This window comes from Lemur catta, chromosome 4 (assembly GCF_020740605.2).
Source record: "Lemur catta isolate mLemCat1 chromosome 4, mLemCat1.pri, whole genome shotgun sequence".
Lineage (NCBI taxonomy): Eukaryota > Metazoa > Chordata > Mammalia > Primates > Lemuridae > Lemur > Lemur catta.
The window spans coordinates 48,160,625-48,183,814 of NC_059131.1; the positions used below are offsets into that span (position 1 = coordinate 48,160,625).

The 23,190-nt window shown below is 33.5% G+C and overlaps 1 protein-coding gene across 8 annotated transcripts in view; it reads left to right on the forward strand.

Moving 5' to 3' along the window:
* Nucleotides 1-23,190, forward strand: part of EHBP1 (EH domain binding protein 1) — a 323,665-nt gene that overhangs the window by 55,532 nt on the left and 244,943 nt on the right. For all 8 annotated transcript variants that reach the window (XM_045549705.1, XM_045549702.1, XM_045549704.1 and 5 more), the window contains exons 4-5: nt 4,547-4,642; nt 9,951-10,004. In XM_045549705.1, the coding sequence (XP_045405661.1) occupies nt 4,547-4,642; nt 9,951-10,004 (150 nt within the window). The remainder of the gene's footprint in view (nt 1-4,546; nt 4,643-9,950; nt 10,005-23,190) is intronic.

Here is a 23,190-nt window from a genome sequence, read left to right on the forward strand (position 1 = left end):
AATGCTGTTTTATAAATTGTATGTAATAGCTAAATAAGGAAATAAAAATCACTTCCAGAAACAATGAAGGAAATGATTATGATATTATTGTAAAAGTTAAGCAAGAAACTTTTAAAAAATCATGAGAAATTTGAGATCCATGACATTTCAGAATTCCTGAAAAAGACTTATTTCCAGATGTTGTTTTTTCAGTTAGCTATCAGTTACATTAAATCCAAGACTAGAACCATTTTTTATTCTGAAAGACTCCTCTGGTTTTTGATGCTTTTCCTTTAAAATATATGTTATTTGCTGCTGTCATTGAAATCACTTGGGGGAACATACCTCTGCAAATATTGACAGAAAACATTCTAGTTTTTACTGTTAACTGTGTTTCAGAAGGAGTTGAACTACACTTTTAATCTAATCTTTTGTTTTTTTTCCTTTGGGTCACCTGTGTAATACTATTCATCGTTCCTGATTCTGAGTATATCTGTCTTTTTTTTAATGGTGCTTTGAACTTTAGAATGGACACCCAGATAAGTCAGTTTATTGTCTGATTAGAGAGTAAAATAATAAGACACATTGCCTTATTTAAAGTTTAGTCTCAATTTATTGCTTACTTTTTTTGGTATGTGTCTATTTTCATAGCTAAATATGCAAGGAGCTCGTTGCAGAATCGGTTTTGATAGAAAAAATAATTGCCATGGGTTAACACAATATGCAACTTTCCTACCTCTTCTCCTCAAGTCATGGCATAACAGAGATTTTGTCAGGCTATAATTGATTTGTATATGTTTAAATAAATTATTTTTCAGTATAATATGTGACAATAGAAAGCAGGGCAATAATGATAGACCAGAAAAATTATGGCAGAGTAGTTCTGTTGCTTTAAATCCTGTTTTCCGACTAGAAACTTAAGCTCACAGAGAGAAGGGAGAATTCCAAAGGGAAACCATAGCTTTAAAATCCTCACCAGTTTTTGATGGCATTACCACCTTTACTTCCTTGCTTTGTGGTTGTGTGATAGCCTTTACAATGTGCCACCATGTCAAGAGGGAAGGGACAGCTGCAGAGCTTTGCCTAATGGTGGTGATGTTAGCAATTTTAAGATGACTTTATTAATATATATGACATCTTAAACGTATGGGTATATGCAGTTTTATAAATTGAAAATTTTCAGTGAAATATTTTGATTTTGCAAGAGTCAGAAATAACAAGTGAGTGCTTACTCTTCAGGTCTAAAATTCTTTCATGGTTATTTTTCATTGAAAATCTTATAAATATTCTATCTTTTCTGCTGTGGCTAATAAGAAAGGTTCAGTTATTATATTCCTTTTCTTATGTTTCCATTGTATGAGGAGACGATGAAAATATAATTATGGGAAGCTTGAAGAGACCAGAAAAGTAGCTTGATTTACCGTCACACTACATGAGAATTAGGGTTGTCATAAGTTTTCAGAATAAGTATGTACAGTGGAATTTTGATTAAAGATCATTTAAGATGGGCAGAAATTTACTTTTCAAAATGGAAATTGTTTACTTTGTGGAGTTTTTGTTCTAGAGCTGGCAACAGGCTGGAGAATAGAGGAATCACTGAAGGAGATTTTTTTAAATCAACAAAACTGATTTCTTTTCCTTTGGCTATAGTGTGCTAAGTCTCTTGTGGTTAGTCTGTACGTCCTTCTCCTTACCTGAGGTTTTATGATGGGGGCAATGTAGAGAAAATAGAAGGAGAATTATTTACCATCTGTGAGTTGGATTTGGAGTACACTGTTAAACCTGTATCTTCTGCTGGCATTTTAACTAACAAGACGTGATAAGATTTGCATAGACATAAGTTTCCATGATCTTTGATCCCTTTTCAGTCGGTTCAAATCCAGATTCTGCCCCTTACCTGCTATGTGATTTTGGGCAAGTCTGTTTCCCTGTCTGTTAAATCTGTTCCTTGACATGCAATTGCACACATACACTCTAACTTCTTTCATGTAACTATGGAAGAATGGTCTGTGCTTCAAAGGTCAGTCTGTCTCATTGTGTATTATTAAGGACATTACTCTAGCAATTCTCCCTTTTCTCTTCCGCATCCTTAAATTTTCCCTCTCAGTTGGATATTTCCCATCAGCATAAAAATATTTTCCTCTTCTTAAAATTTCTCTTCTGGCACTATTTCCTGCACTAACACCAACCTGTTTCTTTCCCTTTCAGCAAAACTCTTCAGAGGAGTTGAGTATATTTGTTCTCTTTAATTTCTTTCCTCCTATTCTTTCTTAAATCCATTCCAATCAGGATCTCTCATCAGTCTCCTGAAACTGCTTTTGTGGAGTTATTAATGGCTTGTGTTTTTTAAATCCAGTGGTCATTTTTCAGGCCTCATCCTATTTGACCTGCCATTAACATTTAGCCCTGGTGATTGCTCTCTTCTCCATGAAACATTTTCTTCATTAGACTTCATGGATACCACACTCTCCTGGCTTTTCCTTTACGTCAGCTGATGTGCCTCTGCTGATTCTTCCTCATTTTCTTGGCTTGTTAATGTTGTGTTCCAAGACTAAGTCCTTGAACCATTATATTCTGTATCTGTACTCACTCCCTTGGGATAATCTCCACTCTTAAACTTTACGTATTACCTGTATGCTGATAATTCTTAACCTTATAACTCCAGACGCATATTTCTAGCTGCCTATTTGAACATCCGTATTTGAATGTCTAATAGGCAACTCATATTTAACATGTATAAAACTGAGCTCCTGAACTTATTTCCTATACCTATCCTTTCTGCACTCTTGCCTCCTACAGATTAATAGCAGTTCTTTCTTCTCGTTGCTCAAGGGCAAAAGCCTTAGAATCAACCCTGGCTACTTTCTTTGTCTCATACAATCAGCAAGCCTTGTTGACTCTATCGAGAAAATATATCCAGAATCTGACCACTTTGTACCACTTTTCTACCACCCCAGGCCAAGTCATCATCAGCTCTTCCCTGGATTATTGTAGTACCTTCTTAATTGATGTCCTTGTTTCCTCTCTTATGTTTGCAGCCTGTTCTTGACACATTAGCTGATGTGAGTCTGTGGAAACATAACTTAGGTTGTCATTCCTCTGCTTAAAACCCTTCAGTGGCTTCCCATCTCACTCAAAGGTACAAGCCAATATCTTTGCAGTGGCTTACCAGGACCTTATATGATTAGGCCTTGCAGTATTTCTCTGACCTCATCTCCTGCTACTCTCCTCTTGACCTCTGCTCCAGCTACATTGTCCTTGTTATATAAGTGCCTCAGCACTTTTTCAGTCACTGTTTCTAATCCCTAGAAAACTCTCCTCATGTGTTTACATGTCTGATTCCTTTACCCCCTTACAGCTGTCTCTCAAGTGTCACCTTTTCAATGAAGCCTTCTCTGACCACCCAATTAAAAAATACTGCTTTTTCTTGACCCCCCCGTTCTTCTTTGTTTAGTTTTTCCATAGCACTTATCTCCCCCTAACATATTATATATTTTACTTAATTCTTTTATTTGTCTCTTCCTACTATCCACCAAGGCAGATTGTTTTTCACTCCTCCAGTGCCTAGAACAGTGCTTGGTAGATAGTATCAGTTGTGTGAATGAATGAATGAATAGAAGGTACCTCATAGGGTTCTTATGCAAATTAAATGAGTTTAACATAAGTAGATTCTTAGAACATGAACTGACACATATTATAGAAAGTACTCCATAGTGTTAGCTTTTATCATCTTCGTAGCATCCATGTATAATCCTGCAGCTCACAGAGATGAAGGCTTCATTGTGGTGTCTTGGCATGTCATCTTCCATCAGCTCAATTTTGACTGAGAGTGCCATCAAGGAAGAACTATGGTAGTGACTTCTAAATTTTGGGGGTGGGGATTCCTTAGGGAACTTTGATAATCTAGATTTATAAGGAAAAAAAGTCTCCAAAATTATAGGTACTAGAAATAATACCTGGAAAAACTGCTATTCTTTTTTACTTGCCCCAAATAAACATGACAGGTTAGTGGGAAATGAACTTAAATGCAAAGTATACAATTAGTTTCTTCTTTTAAAGAATGATTTTGCCTTAAAGTTTCTACTCACAAAAATAATTAAAAAAATTTTTCCTATAAAGTTTTTATCAGAAACAGTAGCTTTTGGAAACATGAGACACTTCACTTTTGTACTTTTTTTTTGTATGTGTAAGAGGGTGAAGGTTTATTTACAGATAGTAATCTGTAGCTATACTGTGATATATTAATAACTGTCATGGCCCAAGCTTAATGCTTGAAATGCTTTATTTGACTAATAATTTTTGTTTTAGGGAGACTACAGATCTAATGGATAGTTAAATGAGGTCAATATACTGTTGTAAATTATTAACATTGCATTTCCTACCTAACAGGTACAATGTGCACTATCTGGGTGATGGGTACACTTATAACTTTGACTGAAGCAGTACAAAAGCAATCCATGTAACCAAAGCATTTATACCCCCGTAATATTCTGACATAAAAAAAATAAAAAGAAAAACATTGCATTTCCTATACTTCACATTGAAGCTCTCATTTTTATTCTGGTAGGCACATAGCTGGCAACCTGGAATAAAAAATCCATACCGTGGTGTTGTTGTGTGGCCTGTTCCTGAAAACATTGAAATCACTGTAACACTTTTTAAGGTAAGTTCCATTTTTACAGATGATAGGATTTATTATATAATCATGGTTCTAAATGACAGACTATTTCAGTGTTCATTGTTCTATACATTTGTGTCTAATCTTGTACCTAATGTGGATTATTTTTAGGGATATAGCAATTTATAAAAATTTAAAGTCATCACAGTATTTCATGGTCTAAAAGTCCAATTTGGGGATCTTTTTGAACTTGTTACAAATAAGATCAGCTGAGATGCTTCTTTTACCACTTCTACATTCTACCCACAGGAAAAGTTTAAAGTGCCTTTCCTGTGGAAAGCTGAAGTTTGTAGAATTCTTAGCCTTGACCTTCATTTTGTTAGCCTTGTTTGAATGATAGTAAGATGCTTTAAAACTAGTATTTGATAAATATTTTATTAATAAGATATTTTAAATTGATATTTGGCAAATTTTTATTGATATTAATATGTGCTGTAGCTTAAAAACAAAACACTGGTTGTAAATTCAAAGTGCAAATCCAAAACATAGCTGTTAAGAAACCTTCCTGCCTGTTTTATATGTGTCTTCTCTCGAAAACCTTCCATATTTCTTGAAACATTATTAAATAGTCCTTACATATGGTAACTAAGCCCTAAAATATTTACTTTCCTAATCAACTCCTTAACTACTCAAAAAAAAAAAATGGTGGGGCAAATATGTCTCAGTTTTAGCCTTTCGGAAGGTGGTGGAATTAGAAAACAAATGCTTTATTCCTTTTTTTTTGAGACAGAGTCTCACTCTGTTGCCCAGGGTAGAGTGCTATGGCATCAGCCTAGCTCACAGCAACCTCAAACTCTTGGGCTCAAGCACTCCTACTGCCTCAGCCTCCCAAGTAGCTGAGACTACAGGCATGAGCCACCATGCCCGGCTAATTTTTTGTATATGTATTTTTAGTTGTCCAGCTAATTTCTTTCTATATTTTTTTTAGTAGAGACTGAGTCTCGCTCTTGCTCAGGCTGGTCTCGAACTCCTGACCTTGAGTGATCCTCCAGCCTCAGCCTCCCAGAGTGCTAGGATTACAGGCGTGAGCCACCACACCCGGCCTTTATTCCTTCTTTGAATCATTCAAATTGTGTTGAAGCTACTCTTACAGAAAGACAAGAGGGAGGAGGGCAGCTCAGTAAGCATAATTTAATAACAGTGTTTGTGAAAATCCACTAATATTTTCGGACATGAAGTTAAAGTAGAACAAAATGATATGGCTTAGAGTATGAAATCACTGTGTAAAAAGTGCTTTAAGTTTTGTGATCCCATATATTAATTCATTTATTCAGGAAGTACTATAGAGATCAGTGGAACAAAACAATATGATGAATGTTAATGTACTATCCCATAAATGCAGTACTATTTTTAAATGTTCTATGTTTCATGGATACTCTCTTTTATAAAAGATTCTTAACACATTGTGTATATTTTATGGTTTTGATATTATTATTGATATTATAACATTACTTGATTACGCTTGCCGTATATACATCATACTTGATTTGCTCAGGGCGAAATAAGGGATGAGACAGTAGCTACTGTTCCTTTTTTTTTCAGAATAGTCAGAACTACTCTACTGTCCTTCAACCAGCAGTCATAAAAGCCAATTATTAAACCTCCCTTCTCCACATTTCTCCTACCAAAATGATACACTAAACTGGGTAGTTAAGAGCATTACCTTTGGTGTCAGATGAATCTTTACATGCATTAGTTCATTTAATTCTCACAGCAACTCTAAGGTTCTATAATTATTCTCATTTTACTGAAAAGAAACTAAGACTAGAGAGGCAGGTATAATAACTTGCCCAAATATGCTGTGATTTAGCCCTGTTCATTCCTCTACCCTGTACTACGTACTCAAATAAAAACAGTTGTGAATATTGGTTATAACAGTAAGATCTCTAACATGCTTGAGAAAGACTTTTAAGTAATCTCTTGAGTATTTTGATGTAGTCTATTCATATTGGTAAAGCATATGAGTGGACATGGTTATACAACTTTTTTTTAAAAAATGGTGATAGAGAACAAGGGGTTAGAATACTGCTGATAAATAGCTGACAGCCATGTGTTTGGGGAAAGGATATGTAAGAGATAAGTGTAGTTTTCAAGTATGAGAATGTTCAGTGTATCCTTACCACTGAACTTTTACGACTTTGAATATTATTATGTAGGGAAAAAACCAAACACTCCTTCCTTTCCAGTGTGCTATAATTACACATTTCGGCTCAGTTGTGCTATTGAGGCAACTTTGTGACCATTTTCAATATTTAAATGAGTATTTTCAACTGATACTTTTTGTCTTCATGACTCTCCCATCCCCCCCAAATTCCTATAGAAAAGCAGAAAAGTAAAACAGAACAAAATGAAACAACTTTTTATTCTTTCATGGTAGTTTTTGGACCTTGTTTTTTGAACAACATTTAAAATATTCAAGTGAAAACTTCTTCATATTCTCTCCTTTTTTAAACTTATGCTAAATCTCATAATTCACTTAATCTTGAAATTTGCAGATAGGAAAGGACTGCTTTGAACCCTTTTTGTCCTTAGTAGTATTCACAGAGGTATGCTCAGAGGAAGTGCTTTTTAAGAAAGTTATCAATATGTTTCAATTTCCTATGATTTAACCAGAAATTAATTTCTTTAGCCTTCTTTTGAAATTTGAATTAAATCGAAAATAGCTGTTTCTGGTAAATTTTTTTTTTAAAAAGCCTTTTAGGGTTTTGAGAAGGAAAATGACTCTTGAAGTCATTTTTAATTTTTCTGTTTAGTGCAGTGCTAAGAAAGGAGACAATAGAGGGAGAGTAGGATATAAAGAAGACTTAATTGATTTGAGCTAGAAGCAATTCTCATTACCAATGTTTTTGTCTGGTCAGTAATATAAATAGTTCGTTTTATGGAGATACCATTTTTAAGTGCTTAGAAAATGAACATCATTGCTGCTGCTTTTGTGTCTTTTTACTGACTTTGCCTTGTCAGATGTGTCTCTTGGTCTTACTGAAATTATTCTTTAGTAAAAATTATTTTGGGAGTAATACATCATCTGTGGTTTTAAAAAATGTTTCATCTGCTTTAAGAATTAATATATGTCATATTTTGTATAAGGCACTGTTAAATATGTATTCATTTATGAGATATATATTCATTAATTCATTCATCAAATATTCTGGAGAGCCTCCTATGTGCCAGGTACTTTTCTAGGTCCCAGAGGCACCACGGTTAAACTGAACCAACAGAGTGGATAAAAGTCAGACAGACCTGCAACAGCAACATAGCTTTAACACTTAATTAGTTGTGCACTGTGGGAAGTTAATCTTTTAGGTTTCAGCTTTCTGCTCTGTTAAATGGGAATAAAAATAGTACCTATCTCGTAAGTTCCTGTGATGAGTGAAACACTTAGCCTAAGAACTGAGACATGGTGAGTGCTCAGTAAGTATTTTGTATTATTATTATTATTTTGATACTAACTGTGCTGGAGCTATGCTACATTCCTTAAAAAACAAAACAAAGGGGAAGGGTTAAGTAGGGAGGATGGTAGGATGTCTCTATCCTCTGTGCATTACATCACACTTTATTATTTGATCTCCAAAGTAACACTGTTTGTGCCCTAAATGTATGTATCCTGAAAAAGGTCCTTCAACCTTTATTTACAGTCATTTTTATCCATAAACCTACTTCATGGGCAGAGCTGGCTGTGGAAACAAATACCCAGTAGAATTTTCTACTTCCTTTTCCCTTCTACACTTTCTTACCTCCCTCTGTGCACCACCACCAAAGAAACTCCTTTTAGCAGGTTTTTATCCCACCTGGGCTAATTTACTCATAAAACTAGTTGCCTCAATACAGTTCAGACTTAGCTAGCTATCGTACTAATACAGTAAAAAAACAAACAAACAAAAAAAACCTAAACATAATTAATGAAGTAACTAAGGAGTTTGGAATTTATCTCATAGTTTGTAGGGGTTGTTAAAGAAATCTAAGTTGGTTCTAACATGGTCAGAACTGTGGTTTGGAAACAATAATCTTGTGTACAAGATTGAATGGAAGGCAGAGAGACTAACTGAAAGAATGCTATATTCACTTTTATCTTAAAATAGTCTACATCCAAACTCAGCTATGGCAATAGAAACAGAAGATTAATCATAGACTAAAGTTGAATCAATCATGAATAAGGTGCTTCCCTTTGAGAAACATGTGGGACCTGGGATTCAGTAGGGGAATGTGAGAGCCCATCTCCCTTCTGCATACGGTCAATCTCAAGAGTGGAATGTTAAGCCAGAAGCCTGCTTTATTGAAATACTGTCTTTACTGTCTCATTATCTTTCTACCCTTTTACCTCACCTTTAACACATAGAGTGAACCTAAATAAGTTAAACACACATATAATGTGACCCCACTACTTTCTTCTCTGTCTTACACTCTGTTGCTTTTTTGCCTTTTCTTACTCTAATATCTGTGGAAATCCTATACAATCCTACCTAGCCCAGATATTCTCTCTCTCATGAAGCTTTTCCTGTTCATTCCTGTAAGAAGTAATGTGTCATTTTTAATCTCTGGTAAAATCATGTATTTCATTCATCATAAATTTATTTAGAATTATTGTATTTTATCTTTGAAGACAAGAACAACTATGTTTGAATCTATATAACACCTCTACAATCCTTTATATAATAAGTACCCAATAAATATTTGTCAAATAAATGCTTGTAGAAGTATGCCTCATTTTATAAAAAAAAAAATTGCATTTGATTGTAGGATCCATTACTCTTTCTCAGGTTTCTGAGGCATTTCCAGGGTTAATGGGGGAAAGGTAAGAGGAGGGTATCAACAGCCCATGCTGATTTGCCATTTTGTCTAGATTACCAAGTCCTTTCTAGTGCTTTGAAATTCCAGATGTTTATATAACCTCTGCACTGAAGAAAACCTTGCCTCAAGTGGTACTTTTAGTTTAAAATACTCACAGGTATAAAAACGAAAGCAGGGCTTTATATAACCATTTAATATCTTAATAAAGTGTTTCTTAATAGTTCATTCACTAGGTTATCTGTCTCCAATTAGGTTTCTTTTTGTCTTGTCATAGATGCAATGATGGAAGATAGTAGTATGCATTAAAAGAAGTAAAATAGATTTCTTAATGTTAAATAACGATTTAAATTTAAAGAAATTGTGAAAGTAATCTAAGAGTAGGCTATTCTGCCTCTCCCTTTTTAAAAGTTGGGAAAATCTAAAAACAAGGCTGTTTGTACTTTCTTAATTGGATTGATTGAACTAAAGACATGTATTGCAATTTCATATATTGCTTTTGTTACAGGATCCTCATGCAGAGGAATTTGAAGACAAAGAGTGGACATTTGTCATAGAAAATGTAAGCTAATGACAAATTCCTTCATCTTTCACATTTTCAACTTTATATGTGTATTATTAAGGTACATTGGCATTTTGGCAGTAGGAAAAATGTTGCCTTATGAAAATTAAACAGTAATTTGTAGCTTTTAGAATTAAAAAAAATGAAATGATAGCCAATAACAGAATTATTTATTATTTAAACAGAAGAAATGCTTTTGTTAAAACTGTAAGTCTTCAGTACCAAGTTACATATATACTGTATATATTCTGTTTGGGGCTTGAGGGCAAGACCATGTACTATTCATCATTTTATCCATTCAGTATCTAGCGCAATGCTTCTCACAGAGCAGATGATCACTGACACATTTGTTGAATGAAACAATAAATGACCTTGGAAATCTTTAAAAATAAAATGTATGTTTTAACTCTATTTGGGTTGAGATATTCTAGATTGGTACCTTAATAATGACCTAAAATTAATTTACATATTGTGGGATCCTAAGCCACTAGTATGGATATAGTAGGTGTTCAGTAAATGTTTATTGACTGGGAATTTATGAAGATAGGCAATGAAAATATAGTGATTAAGAATGTGGGCCCTGGAATCAGAGAGGCCTGATTTCAATCCTAGTTCTTCCAGTTACAAGCTGTGTAATCACAGTCAAGTTTCTTCTCAGTCATAAAATTATAGGGTTGTTATGAGGATTAAATAATTCTCAATGAATATTAGCTTTTACCATTGTCATAATAGTTGTCATCATTACCATGACTTTCATCATTGTGATCATCATTAAAGTTTAAAACATTTATAACAGACTTCTAACATGCTTTGCATCATTTTCTTCCTTTCTGTGTCTGACTTTGTTTTGTATCTCAGTAATAAAAGAAATCTTACACTTTTTCCAGAAGTAACTGAGCCATTTTAGGCCTAAAGAACTGAGATGTTTGGAGCGAGATCAGGTGTGAACACAGTAAGGGGAGTTCTGATGGCTGGATATTAATTCACTGTCATTGTGTTAAAGATTCAAAATGTTAACAATTTTGGCTTGTTTGTAGTGATAGATTTGAGCATTATACTTGGAGTAGCAATTAAGTTAAAAAAAAAAAAGAAACAAAGACTTGTTGGAATTGGTTACAGACTCAAAAGCTAGCTTTGATTCTTATATCAGGAACTTCTCCACTCCCACTGCTTCACTTGACCAGCCTTAAAAAAAAGAAAAGGAACTTCTCCCCAGTGGTTGGGCTTCAGTTTTCAATATTCATTGCTCTATTATACATCTGAAATTTCTTTGTTAACTTGATATATAAAAGAATTAGCTAGTTAAATTTGAGTTAGCCAGCTACTTGGGAGGCTGAGGTGGGAAGATTGAGCCCAGGAGTTTGAGACTGTGGTGAACTATGATCATGCCACTGCACTCCAGCCTGGGCGACAGAGCCAGACCATGTCTCATAAAATAAAAAATAAAATAAAATAAAGTAAATAAATTTGAGTCGTAATTAATGACAGAAGTACGTAGAAGCTAACTTTATATTTGTTTAGAAGGGCGTTCTTATTGCATGATTATCTTAAGATAAAGGCACAAATTTCTGAAAAACAGATTATAAACTAACTAACCTATTGAAAGGTACAAGTTAAAGTTATATATTAGATTTGACTCCAGAAGGCATTCAAATCTGTGGGATTTGGGGAAAAAATATTTTTCTTCTTTATTATACATTTTATAAAGGTATGTTAAAGGTCAGTAGAAAAATATTAAAATTTAAAATAAAATTGTGAAATTTAAATGGATTATGAAATAAAGATATGTATTTTGGATTATCCTTTCCATGTTGGAGGATTCCGTGTTTTTCAAGTGAAAGAGCATATTTATAGCCTTTTTGTGTAAAATATGTTTATTTTTGCTCAGAAGCTTATTTTGTTCATTTGCCTATTTATTATTTAAATGGTTGAAGTCATGGGAAATCTGACTGTCAGGTAAGGGACTGGATATAGGAGGAAATTAACAGCTGGAAGATTTTCTGGTTCCTGGGTCTCTGCCTCTACATATTTTTATTTGAACAAAAAAGGCATTTTTCTTTCTCTCATCTCATAGTATAACAAAACCATGAACTTTGGTTTGGGTTAGAATTTAATATAAATCCTGACATATCTTTAAAACTAGTGACCTTGAGTAAATTATTCTCTAGAATTCAGTTTCTTCATCTGTAAAATGAAAGGTTTCTACTAGATGATCTCAGAAGGCTTTTCTAGGTCCATGAGTGTTTTAATTGATGGAAATATTTGAGTTAATTAATAGGAATAACTATTTGAAAATTATTTTTCTGTAGACCAAATTTTTGATTTTTTAAGTTCGGGTAGAAAGAAATATTTAAAGGAATTATCTAGGGTAGGATTTTGGAACCAATTAATAATGTTAATTTATGTCTTTCTTTGAAAAATCCCAATCAGCATATATTTTGTCTGTATAATATACTTTTGTTTCTGGAATGGAGTATGAATATTGTTGTAAATTTCCTATACTGAATTCCTTAGGCCTAGAAAATCTAGGCCAGTTTTCTGAGATGCTAACAGGACCCCTGCTTGGAATTTTTTTCCCTACTCCTTTCTTATTTCTGTAATAGTTATTTCCTATTCTAGATTAGGAAAAAAAAGGAAATTGAATTGTGATATAAATTAGTTTTGTATGTAAAGGAAGATGTGGCAGAAACTTCATTTCTCAGTCATAAGTATCAAAAAAAAACCTCACCTTTTAAGATTGTTTTATGATTGAAATCTAGGAGAATCTAGTTATTGAGCTAATTCAAAGAAAAGTAAAATTAACGAATGTGGGAGGGGCAGGCACTTTCTCAGCTATTAGTAATGATGACGACAACAAGAATGCTTGCTAGGATCCCCATGCAAGAAAATAACATAAAATTTTTTTATTAGATAGATTTCTTGTGATTTTTGTTGGCTTATGCCTGTTTTTACAGCAGGTTTTTTTTTTTTAAAAGAGGTGATTATGGGATTTGACCTCTTTTACCAGCATAACATGTTTACTTTTTTTGAAGGTTAAAGAAATAAAGGTAAATATTAAGTGCATCCATTATCAGATTTGCTTTCATAATATAACATTACCAGACTTCAGAAGTATTTTGCTATTACACTCTTAATGCATGGGAAAGCTCATGAGTGCCTGTGTTGTGAATAAAGCATTTAAAACACATTAACTCAAGAGAATACACCAACATACTAACTCTAAATTAGGACTATTATCATAAATTGTGAACTGTCTAACATCAGAGGATGAGTTTGTGTAATTAAACCTAAAACAAAACAAACAAAACAAAGGAAGTGCTGTATTCTCACGTGAAAGATAGCCTAGAATTGGGCAGATCTCTCTTTTTTCGTTTTCAGGAGGACTTTAATTTCTTTCTGTTAGGACCAACTCCTGTATAGTGAGATTTGAGAATAATTTTTTTTTTTAAACCTGTCCATGTGTGTTAACTCTTTTTACCTGCTTTGGAAAATCTAGGCCAGTTTTCTGAGATGCTAACAGGATCTCTGCTTGGAAAAACTTTCCCTTAATAAAGGGAAAGTTTTACTCCATTTATTTCTGTATCCACTATAATTTTTTTTTTAAACCATAGTACCTTTTGGGTAGTAGCTTCTCAATAAATATTTGTTAAACGAGTCAATGAGTGAATGATTATATAATAGTTAAACTCAGTGCACTGTTAGAAATCCTGTGAGAATTATTCTTTTTAAGGGAAGAATAACAGTACCATCCTATACTGAAGAAAATTTGAAAAGTAGACCCTAGTGGCAGTAAGATAGTAAATGAAAGATCCATATGTTACAGTAGAAGCTCTTCTGATCAACCACTATTTAATTTATGTGGATTATTTCATACCTTTCATTCTGTTGTAAAACATACTGGTTTTAAGTCCACTTGTGTCAACATGGTTAGTAGGCTACTCTGTGACACACTCCTACACACTTCTGCACTTATAAGTGAGTTGTATGTTGACTTTGACCCCTAACAAGATTTTTTAATGCTGTTGACCTATTATTGCAATTATGTAATTTAATTAGATATTGCATAGATCAATGAAATAATCAGTTCAAAGGATTATCTCACGAGTTGTTAATGCTTTAGAAAGACTAGTTGATAAAAGTGAGTTGTTAAAAACTGCTGTCCAGTCTGGTGTGGATATCTTTATAGCTCTAAAAGTCTGGAAAAAAGTAATAAAAATCTGGAAGGATTTTTGTCTGCAGATTGCATTTCTATTGTGCTTAAGTATTCATTTAAAAGAAATTGAAATTCACTAATGATACATTGTGGGTGTTGATTAGATGCGAAAGTCAATAATTAACAAAGTTATACTCAAAGAAGAGGCCATAAAACTGGTGAACGAAGCATTTTAATATGTATTGAACAAAATTAAAATTTAGGGGTATCAGTACTCATAATTTTCCCCTTTAATTGACCAGCTTCCTATGTCAGTCAGATCATTTAAAAGGAATTCTACTATAAATGTATTTTAAATAAGCCAATCTCATGAGATCTGTCTCTATAAGCATCTATGGGATTAAAGAACTGTCTTAGACATTCTTTTAAACCCAAATTCAATATAAGCAGACATTGTATTTTTCAGGTTGTAACAGTTTGTCCTACTTGTCATAATTTAATAAGGTATTTTTAACCTTCCCAATAAATGAGCTGATATTCATTCATTTATTCATCAGTAAGTATTCACTGAGCATGTATTATGTGTGGGGCACTGTTTTAGGCACTAGAAATAGAGTGGTATATAAAACAGGTAACAGATTTCTTCCTCATAGAGTTTACATTCATATGTGTGTGTCTGGGAGGGATAAACTTAATGTGTGAAATATATAGTATGTTTGACAAAATAAATATATAACACATTAAATATAATGTTAGATAAGTGCTATGGAGAAAAATAAAGCAGGGGAATCTTTATGATTACATGTTTATAATGAGCCTTCTTATTCTTTATAAGGTCTCCAAAAGAGGATTGGGGTATGCTTGTCAAATTAATTTAAAATATATTTTAATAAGAGAGTTGATGAATATTGTAAGGTGTGGGAAAGTTTAAAAATAACTTTAAGATGCTATATAAACCTTTTCCTAGGTTACAGCTCCCCTCAGTGGTGAATGATGAAATTGACTCTTGCTTGGAAAAGCAATTCTTTTCCTGCAGATCATCATGTAGCAATAACGTGTTACAATGTTATGCTTTACCTTAAATTTTAATGTGCTTCCACATTTCATGTAGAAAAGTCAGTGAATTTCAAAGGGCTAAAGTCTTACTCTTTCTCTTGTACAATCTAGATTATGTTTGAAAGTCTGTTGGTATATTATTCTGATACTTAAAAGGCATGCACTTCAAATGGAATTTTAATACCTTAGTTTTCTTTGCACTTCTTGTTACAACCCCACAGTCAATAAAGAAGTTTTGAGACTTTATCCATAATGTCCGATAGTAACATTAATAATAAAGAGTGAAGTTTTAATATAAAATATCCCAATAAAATAGAAGTCTCCAAAACATATCACTCTAACACATTTATTAGACACTAAGTGCTAGATACTATGTGGAATGCTTTATACACATTATTTGTTCATTACAATAACTCTAAGTCAGTTATATAATCCTATTTTACAGATAAAGAAAGTGAGGTTTAGAGAGGTTAAGTAACTTACCCAAGGTCATATAGCTAACAAGTTGAGATTTTATCTAGTTTTGTCTTTCTCCAGGGCCCTTGCCCTTAACCCTTAATGCGATAACTACCTCCCTTAATGAAAAGATGAAAAGAAATAATTTGAAATTGTAGAATCATAGAGAAGGTTTTAATCAGCCTTCCGTAGTAATAAACCTGTAAGGAATATATATATTATATTAGTGAAGGTAGGTTGTTAATTATTGTTTATATTCAGTCCAGAAGTTATTTGGATTAGTTACTTGACTGCTGCTAGACATTGTAAGATGGAATTCAAGAATTATCAGTCACAAGAATTTTGAATGTTTTATCTCAAGGCAACCTTCCTGCCTCTTTGAGATAATGATATTTTCATTTTATTGGTTCTTTTGTTTCTCCATTTTGTCTGAGCTTTCTTCTTTGAACCAGAAAGCTACTTATACGTAAGTCAAAACTTTAGAGGTGATTCTGGCACTTGCTAGCTATGTTATCGTAGATAAGTTATTTAATCTTTCACAGCCTCTGTGTGCTCAAGTATAAAATGATGGTATTAATATCTACTCCACAGGTTATTGATTAGAAATAATATATGTAAAGCATCTAGCTTGGTAAGGAGTATTAATAGTTATTTTTATAACATTCCTTTCTGGAGGACATAGATATAAAGGAACAGAAGCTTGATTTTCAAATTTATTATTGAAGGATTTTAGTTTTTCTACTCCTTTATATCACTTATGCCTCTCAATAACATCTTCATCATTTACCTCAAAAGAATGACAACTTATAAATATCTTACTTGGATTAAAATGTTTTTATCTTTCTATAATTTTCATCTTTTGATTTAGGATATTTTCTCCTTATGATTTTAATCCAGCATTAAGAACCATTTTTTTCTGAAAGTAAACAAATGCTGCTAATTTATTAATATCTATGTCTGGGCCTATGTTTGTGTTTATTCACAATATGATTACGAATATACTTCAAAAATATAAATGAGATTATTTTGGGTTACTTATAATCCATTTACCTATTATTAGTGCAGATAATCAAGAATGGCTACTACTAAACATTATGTTTGTTTTTATCTACCATAATACAGTAATGCCTGTTCATCTAGGCAATTGATTTTGTAGGTTGTGTGTTTTTTTTTAATGTGAAACCACAATAGTTATATTCAGAAAACAAAAATTTTTTCCTCCCTAGTGTTTTAGATTACCCAACTAAATCCAGAACCATTATATCTGTAAATTACGTCCAGAGGTTTTAGTTTTTAAAATCTAAAAATTTTTATTCTTTTGATTCCATTGGTTTTTGAATGAATAAAAAATGCATATTGATAAAAGGCACCAATCCAGGTTAAATTCATTCAGTCCTTCTGCAAACATTTAGTTTGCATTTTCTACATGTCCAGAAATTCGGTAACTATTAGAGATACAGAATCAAATAAGACATGCAGAATTTCATCTAAGATTCATGGATTTTTCCCCCCACATTTTTTCTGTGAAATTGGGATCATCATACATCTAGGGTATCTCACAGTTACAACTGGTAGTGGTTTTCTCTTTCTTATTGCTATATAACATTAATGGTATGTCATCTTTAAGTCAATGAAGACTTATATTTGATGACATAAGATAGCCTGTCTTGGCCTGGCGCAGAGGCTGATGCCTGTAATCCTAGCACTCTGGGAGGCCGAAGTGGGAGGATCGCTTGAGGTCAGGAGATTGAGACGAGCCTGAGCAAGAGTGAGGCCCCATCTCTACCAAAGATAGAATAGTGGTAGGTGTCTGTAGTCCCAGCTACTTGGGAGGCTGAGGCAGGAGGATCGCTTGAGCCTAGGAATTTGAGGTTGCAATGAGCTATGATGATGCCACTGCACTCTACCTGGGGCAGCAGAGCGACACTCTGTCTCAAAAACAAAAAAAGAAAGAAAGAAAAGAAAAGATAGCCTGTCTTTAAGAAGCTTATAAACTAGTAAGATGTCAGATACTTAAAGGAAGAACTGCAAGAAAAACGATATTCATAGTGTACTAGAGAACAGTAAAGGAGGGCAGAGTCAGAGAAGACTTCCTAAAGTGGCTGCAGAGTTTGGTGTTCAAGAAAAAATGAAGTTGGACAAAAAAAGGCATTCCAAGCAGAGAAAAGAAATATTAGGAAAGATAGATAAGGGGAAGAGAGACAACAGTGAGTTTAGAGCAAAAATTGAGAGGAAGAGATAAAACTAACCAAAAGAAAACATGAGCTCCCCCATTAAAGATATATAGACATCTACTTTTTGTTTTTTTAACTGTTAACCCAATGAATTTAATAATAGGCATGTGATTAACTTGAGGTTCTATGTGCTCCTTGGAAGAGAGCAGTAGTGTATCAAAATGTGTTTTCTTGGTGTCACCTATCCACTATCCAGTGTTTCCCTGTGTTTCCGGCTGTCACCAGTGAGATGGGCAGTTCAACTCTGTGCCTTTTTAATTGCTGTTTATTTGATGTTACCTCCAGAAGCTTTTTAAATGGATGGGGTATTACTTATGTTAATTTCAAGGCAATAGTATAAATCCTCTGATTTGTTTCTTTTGTTGGATTATGTCGAACAGGATTGCTTGCCCAACCAAACTTACCTGAGAAAATTATACCAAGAATAGAGATGATAAACAGCTCAAACAGTGTAATGTAAACAATAAAAAAAAATCACAGAGTTTCTGACCTTATTAGATTTAATGTGAAATCTTCTCCAAAATCCAATCTCTGGATCTCCCAAAGTTACATTCTGAAAAATCACCTCTACTTTTTCTTTCAAAGAAAAAAATATATACAATTACTGCTTCTCTCCCTTAATTATTTTTCCTTCATCATCTCAGCCAAAGGATCCAATGTCTGGGTAAAGACTGGATAGCTTGTTTAGGAACTGTAAATTGCACTTTCTTCCCTTTAAACTGGTATAGCTTCCTTAGTAGCTCCAAACTAGAATTATCTTTTCAGCCAGAAGTCTTTCATGAGTACCACTTTTCCAGTGGTCCAAAGGGTGTATGGTACATGTAAGAATGCCACATCCCACAACACAAAAATTAGAAGTTTCCTCCATCATGTAATCAGTATGATTTATAATCTAAATACCAATCAGACATGGCTCAGCCTTTTTAGGGGAGGACAGCATTTATCCTACTATCATCTTATTTATGGCCTCCCTATTAATGTTCCACTCCTTATGGAAATGTCACCCAGTTAACTTTTTTGAACCTGATCAATAAAATTTCCACTAGGCAGCACATTCTACTTTTTGTTCTTTTATAAATCCAATAACTAAGAGTAGTTGAGTCGGTAATGCCCATTCATCTGCATTTGTTAGTATTATGTAATATATATCTATATATTAATTTTACTATAATTCATTCAACTTTATGTATAGGAAATGAATCCTTTCCTCATCCTATTCACTGCAATTCGTCAAGAAAGGAAATGAATTCTCCTGCTTTTGCTGAATGGCAAGAAAATTCACATGGTTAGCCATAGTGGCTACTTGTTGAGAGAGTGTGGTATTGTCCTACACAGCACTAACCAGAATACATTTGAATGATAAATCAAAGATCCCTGTATTGTTAAGTCTCCTTTAGGCCATTCTTTTGGTGTAAACTTCTCAACCATGTTCTTTTCTTACAGCCTCAGAGTCTTAGACCCTTTTGGATTTCTAAATATCTCAGAAATTTGAAAGCACAATGTGTGGGGGACCTCTGTTCATCTTTTCTTTCATATAAATTTAGCAGTTTGGATAAATGTAATCAAGATCCATTTTTTTTTTAAAAACACAACTTAATATTTTTTATCTTCAAACATGTACAAAAATAGAAGGAATATTATACCAAATGTCTGTGTACCCATCTCCCAGCTCAATAATCTTCAATATTTTTCCAAACTTATTTCATCAATCCTCCTACTTTTGTTTGCTTTATCAGATTATTTAAAGTAAATATTATATTTATATCATTTCTTCTGTAAATAATGAAGCCCACTTGAACATCGTTAGCTTAAGAACTTGCTAAGAGATTGCTGGCATGTCAGAAAAGAGGATTCACCTATAAATAAATTTTTTTTTGGTAAACTTAATTTCCTTTAGGTGATCTCTCTGACCTGTTAGGCTAAAGTCTCAAAATTAGCTATTTTGATTCTTGAGAAGTGATATTATTTGTTCTTTCTTCTACATAGAAAAAAATAATTGACTGTATTTGAAGCAACAAAGCTATCCCGGTAGCCCCCTTAGAATTTATCTCCTGCATTTAGAATAGGAAGCTCATAGTTCAGACAGGCTTTTCTGGTCTTTTAATTATCCTGTCAACTTTGTGTTCTGTATGATTATGTGAATGCTGACTGGCTGTCTGTGTAAATTAGGCAGGGTATTCTAGATATGACTATGAGTTAAATGAAGCTTTGTCAGCCAACTCACTCTCATTTTGGTTAAATTTCTGAGAAAGTTGGTATATACGTTTTTTTTTCCTCCCTAGTTTTCGTTATGTTAACTATTTAGTATGCTATTGAAGTTCGGAAATCTTTCAGATTGTGCTTCTGGAGGAAAATTCCATCTCCTTATTTTCAAATGATCCTTTGACTTTAAAGAAAATAATGGAGAAACTTTTGTTGTACTTAAAAAAACTGCAACATGCTTTGAGCCTGTCAGAATCCTAAGATTCTTGTGCACCTCTACCCATCTACTTAAATACCTACTTAGTTTTCCATTTTCGTCTTGTCTATTGTCTGTCATTTTTGGTTAATCATTTGTCAATTTTATTAGAGTGAATTAATGAGAAGAAAGCAAGTTTCCAACTTCAGATCTACATTCTAAAATTTCTGACATAGGAAGTGAACTCACATGAATTAACATCAAAAGTGAACTGTACTGTATTTATCTATGTGTAATGCAAGAAACTTGTATTAAAATAGTAAATAAAAACTGCATTCCAGATAATTTATTACATGGAATAGTTTAATTTGTGAAATGTCCTAGCCAACAAATTTAAGGGAAAGTTTTATTTTGCAGCAACAAAGCTCTATAATCATACTGTTACAATGTTCATACTTTTTGGTTATTTTCTGATTTTTGTCCCAGTTCAATATGTGTAGATTCATCTTTATTGGTTAATCATACCTTACAGTTAAAGTAAGTAAAGCAATAGTATAAAAATTCACTAGATTACTTAGTACTCATAATTGCTTATTCATTCAATAAGTATTTATTAAATGGATACTATGTGGCAGATATTTGCTACTTATTGAGAATGTAATAGTGAAAAAGATGTGATCTCTGACTCTCAGTGTCCTATAGTCTGGGGGAGATAAACAGGCAACCACTAAGATTAAGTTTAGGATGTTGCATCTTCTCATATAAAGAGTATCTAACCCAGTCTTGGTGGGTTAGGGGAAGCTTTCTATTGACAGTAATATATAAATTGAAACCTAAAAGATAAAATTTTTATAATCCTTTATCTGTAACTTCAAAATCCAAAATCTCTACCTAAGATTAAAAATTTTTTTTTTTGTTTCTTGGAAATTTGGTTCATCTTCATTTGGTGGCAAAACCTAATCTGACCTGAGATAAGACTATTCATGGTATTTATTTCACTTAGTATAACTTGTTTATTCATTTTGCTGCAGAAATATTAATATGTTTTATTATGGGGTACTGTCTATATTGCCTTTTTAAGAGATTTCAGATAAGAGATTAAGTACTTTTGAGAGTCAACTGCAGAGGATTTTGGAGGGTCCCTCCAGTGGCTAGAATAGCTTGAGCAAAAGTCTACAGGCAAGAGAGACCATGGCTCCTTTGTGGAACAGCATGTTGTTCAGTAGATTACTTTCTTGAATATTTCATTTTTTAAAGAATGATTGATTTTTCTAGGGTTGTAGTAATGTAACCATTAAAGAACTAAAAATTTTAATGTGTAGTTGTTGTAAATCTACAAATTTACATGGCACACATGATGAGTATTAAAGGAAAAGAACTATTGATGTTGTTAGTTTTAAGTCAGTGCTCATTGCCCCTGAAATCATGTGTTACTTTTTAATGATGCAGATACCTGGACCCCAACTTGGACCTACTCAATCAGATTTCTGATGCAGAAGGGAGATAGTTTGCGAACATTGAGGTCACCCCCTTTTGCATTTTTTGGCAAATTAAAGATTTGGAAAATGGGGGGTAAATGAGTGTATAAAGCAGTACTATTTATTTATTTATTTATTTAGAGACAGGATCTTGCTCTGTTGCCCAGGCTACAGTGCAGTGGCATGATCCTAACTCACTGCAGCCTTGACTTCCTGGCCTGAAGTGATCCTCCTGCCTTAGCCTCCCAAGTAGCTGGGACTACAGGTGCTCACCACTACACCTGGCTAGTTTTTTTATTTTCTGTAGAGACGGGGTCTCACTATGTTGCTCAGGCTAGTCTCAAACTCCTGGCCTCAAGTGATTCTCCCGCCTTGGACTCCAAAAGTGCTGGAATTGTAGGCGTAAGCCACCATGCCCAGCCTTTGTACATTTTGAAATGTATTCCATTATGAAAATAATTTTACACCCTCATACTTAGGTCAGTTAAGCAGATGGTGTACTATAGTGTCAAACCCAAGTCTTCAAACTCTGAAGGCCATCCATTTTACTGTTTATTCACTCATTTACTCACTCATCAAACATTTATTGTCCTGGGCACTGAGTTTAGAGCCTAGCTCTATACTATCTTTGTGAAATACAAGAGGACATTTCTACTTAGTTATTAAAATCTGGTTTGAGAGGTACACATGTGAAACAAGACTAAGGTGATATATACTATGCTAAGTGTATAGTGACAGCTGAAAAGTACAAAAGAAATTAGAGGTAGATGAGTTAATATAGACTGAAATTATTAAGAACATTTTAAGTACAGCTTTTCACACATGGCTATTTGTATTCCTACAGGTATATGGCAGTTTCTGTCTTTCAGTATTGTAAATATTCGTCTCTGATATGGAATTTCAGTTTTTTTTGTAATAAAATCCATGGAATCTTGGAGGCAAAAGTAATAGGAATTCTAAAGATGAAACATGTTCAAAGTTGGAGAAGCACTGGATAGTGGAGAAAGGAAGGCTTTGGACTCAGTCACACCTGGATTTGAATCATACGAGTGGTGTAACTTTGGACTTTTTACTTATTTAACCTCTTTAGAACCTATTTCCTCTTCTATAAAACAGGGATACTTTACAAAATGGTATCTGGGATTAGAAATATTAAAGACATAAAAAACATCTAGCATAGTACTCGGTACAGTAAGAATTCAATACATGCTAATAATAAATGGCAGAGAAAGACTTTACAAATGAGGGGAAAATAATAAACATGTAAGGAAAACTTGAGGAGGGGAGTAAAAAATTACTTAATCAGTTGATTAGGGTTAAAAAAAAAAAAGACCAGGCCATGGAACTGTTAGATGCAAAATTTGGATTTGAGTACCTTTGACCAAAACACAGATCTTTATGAGCATAAGAC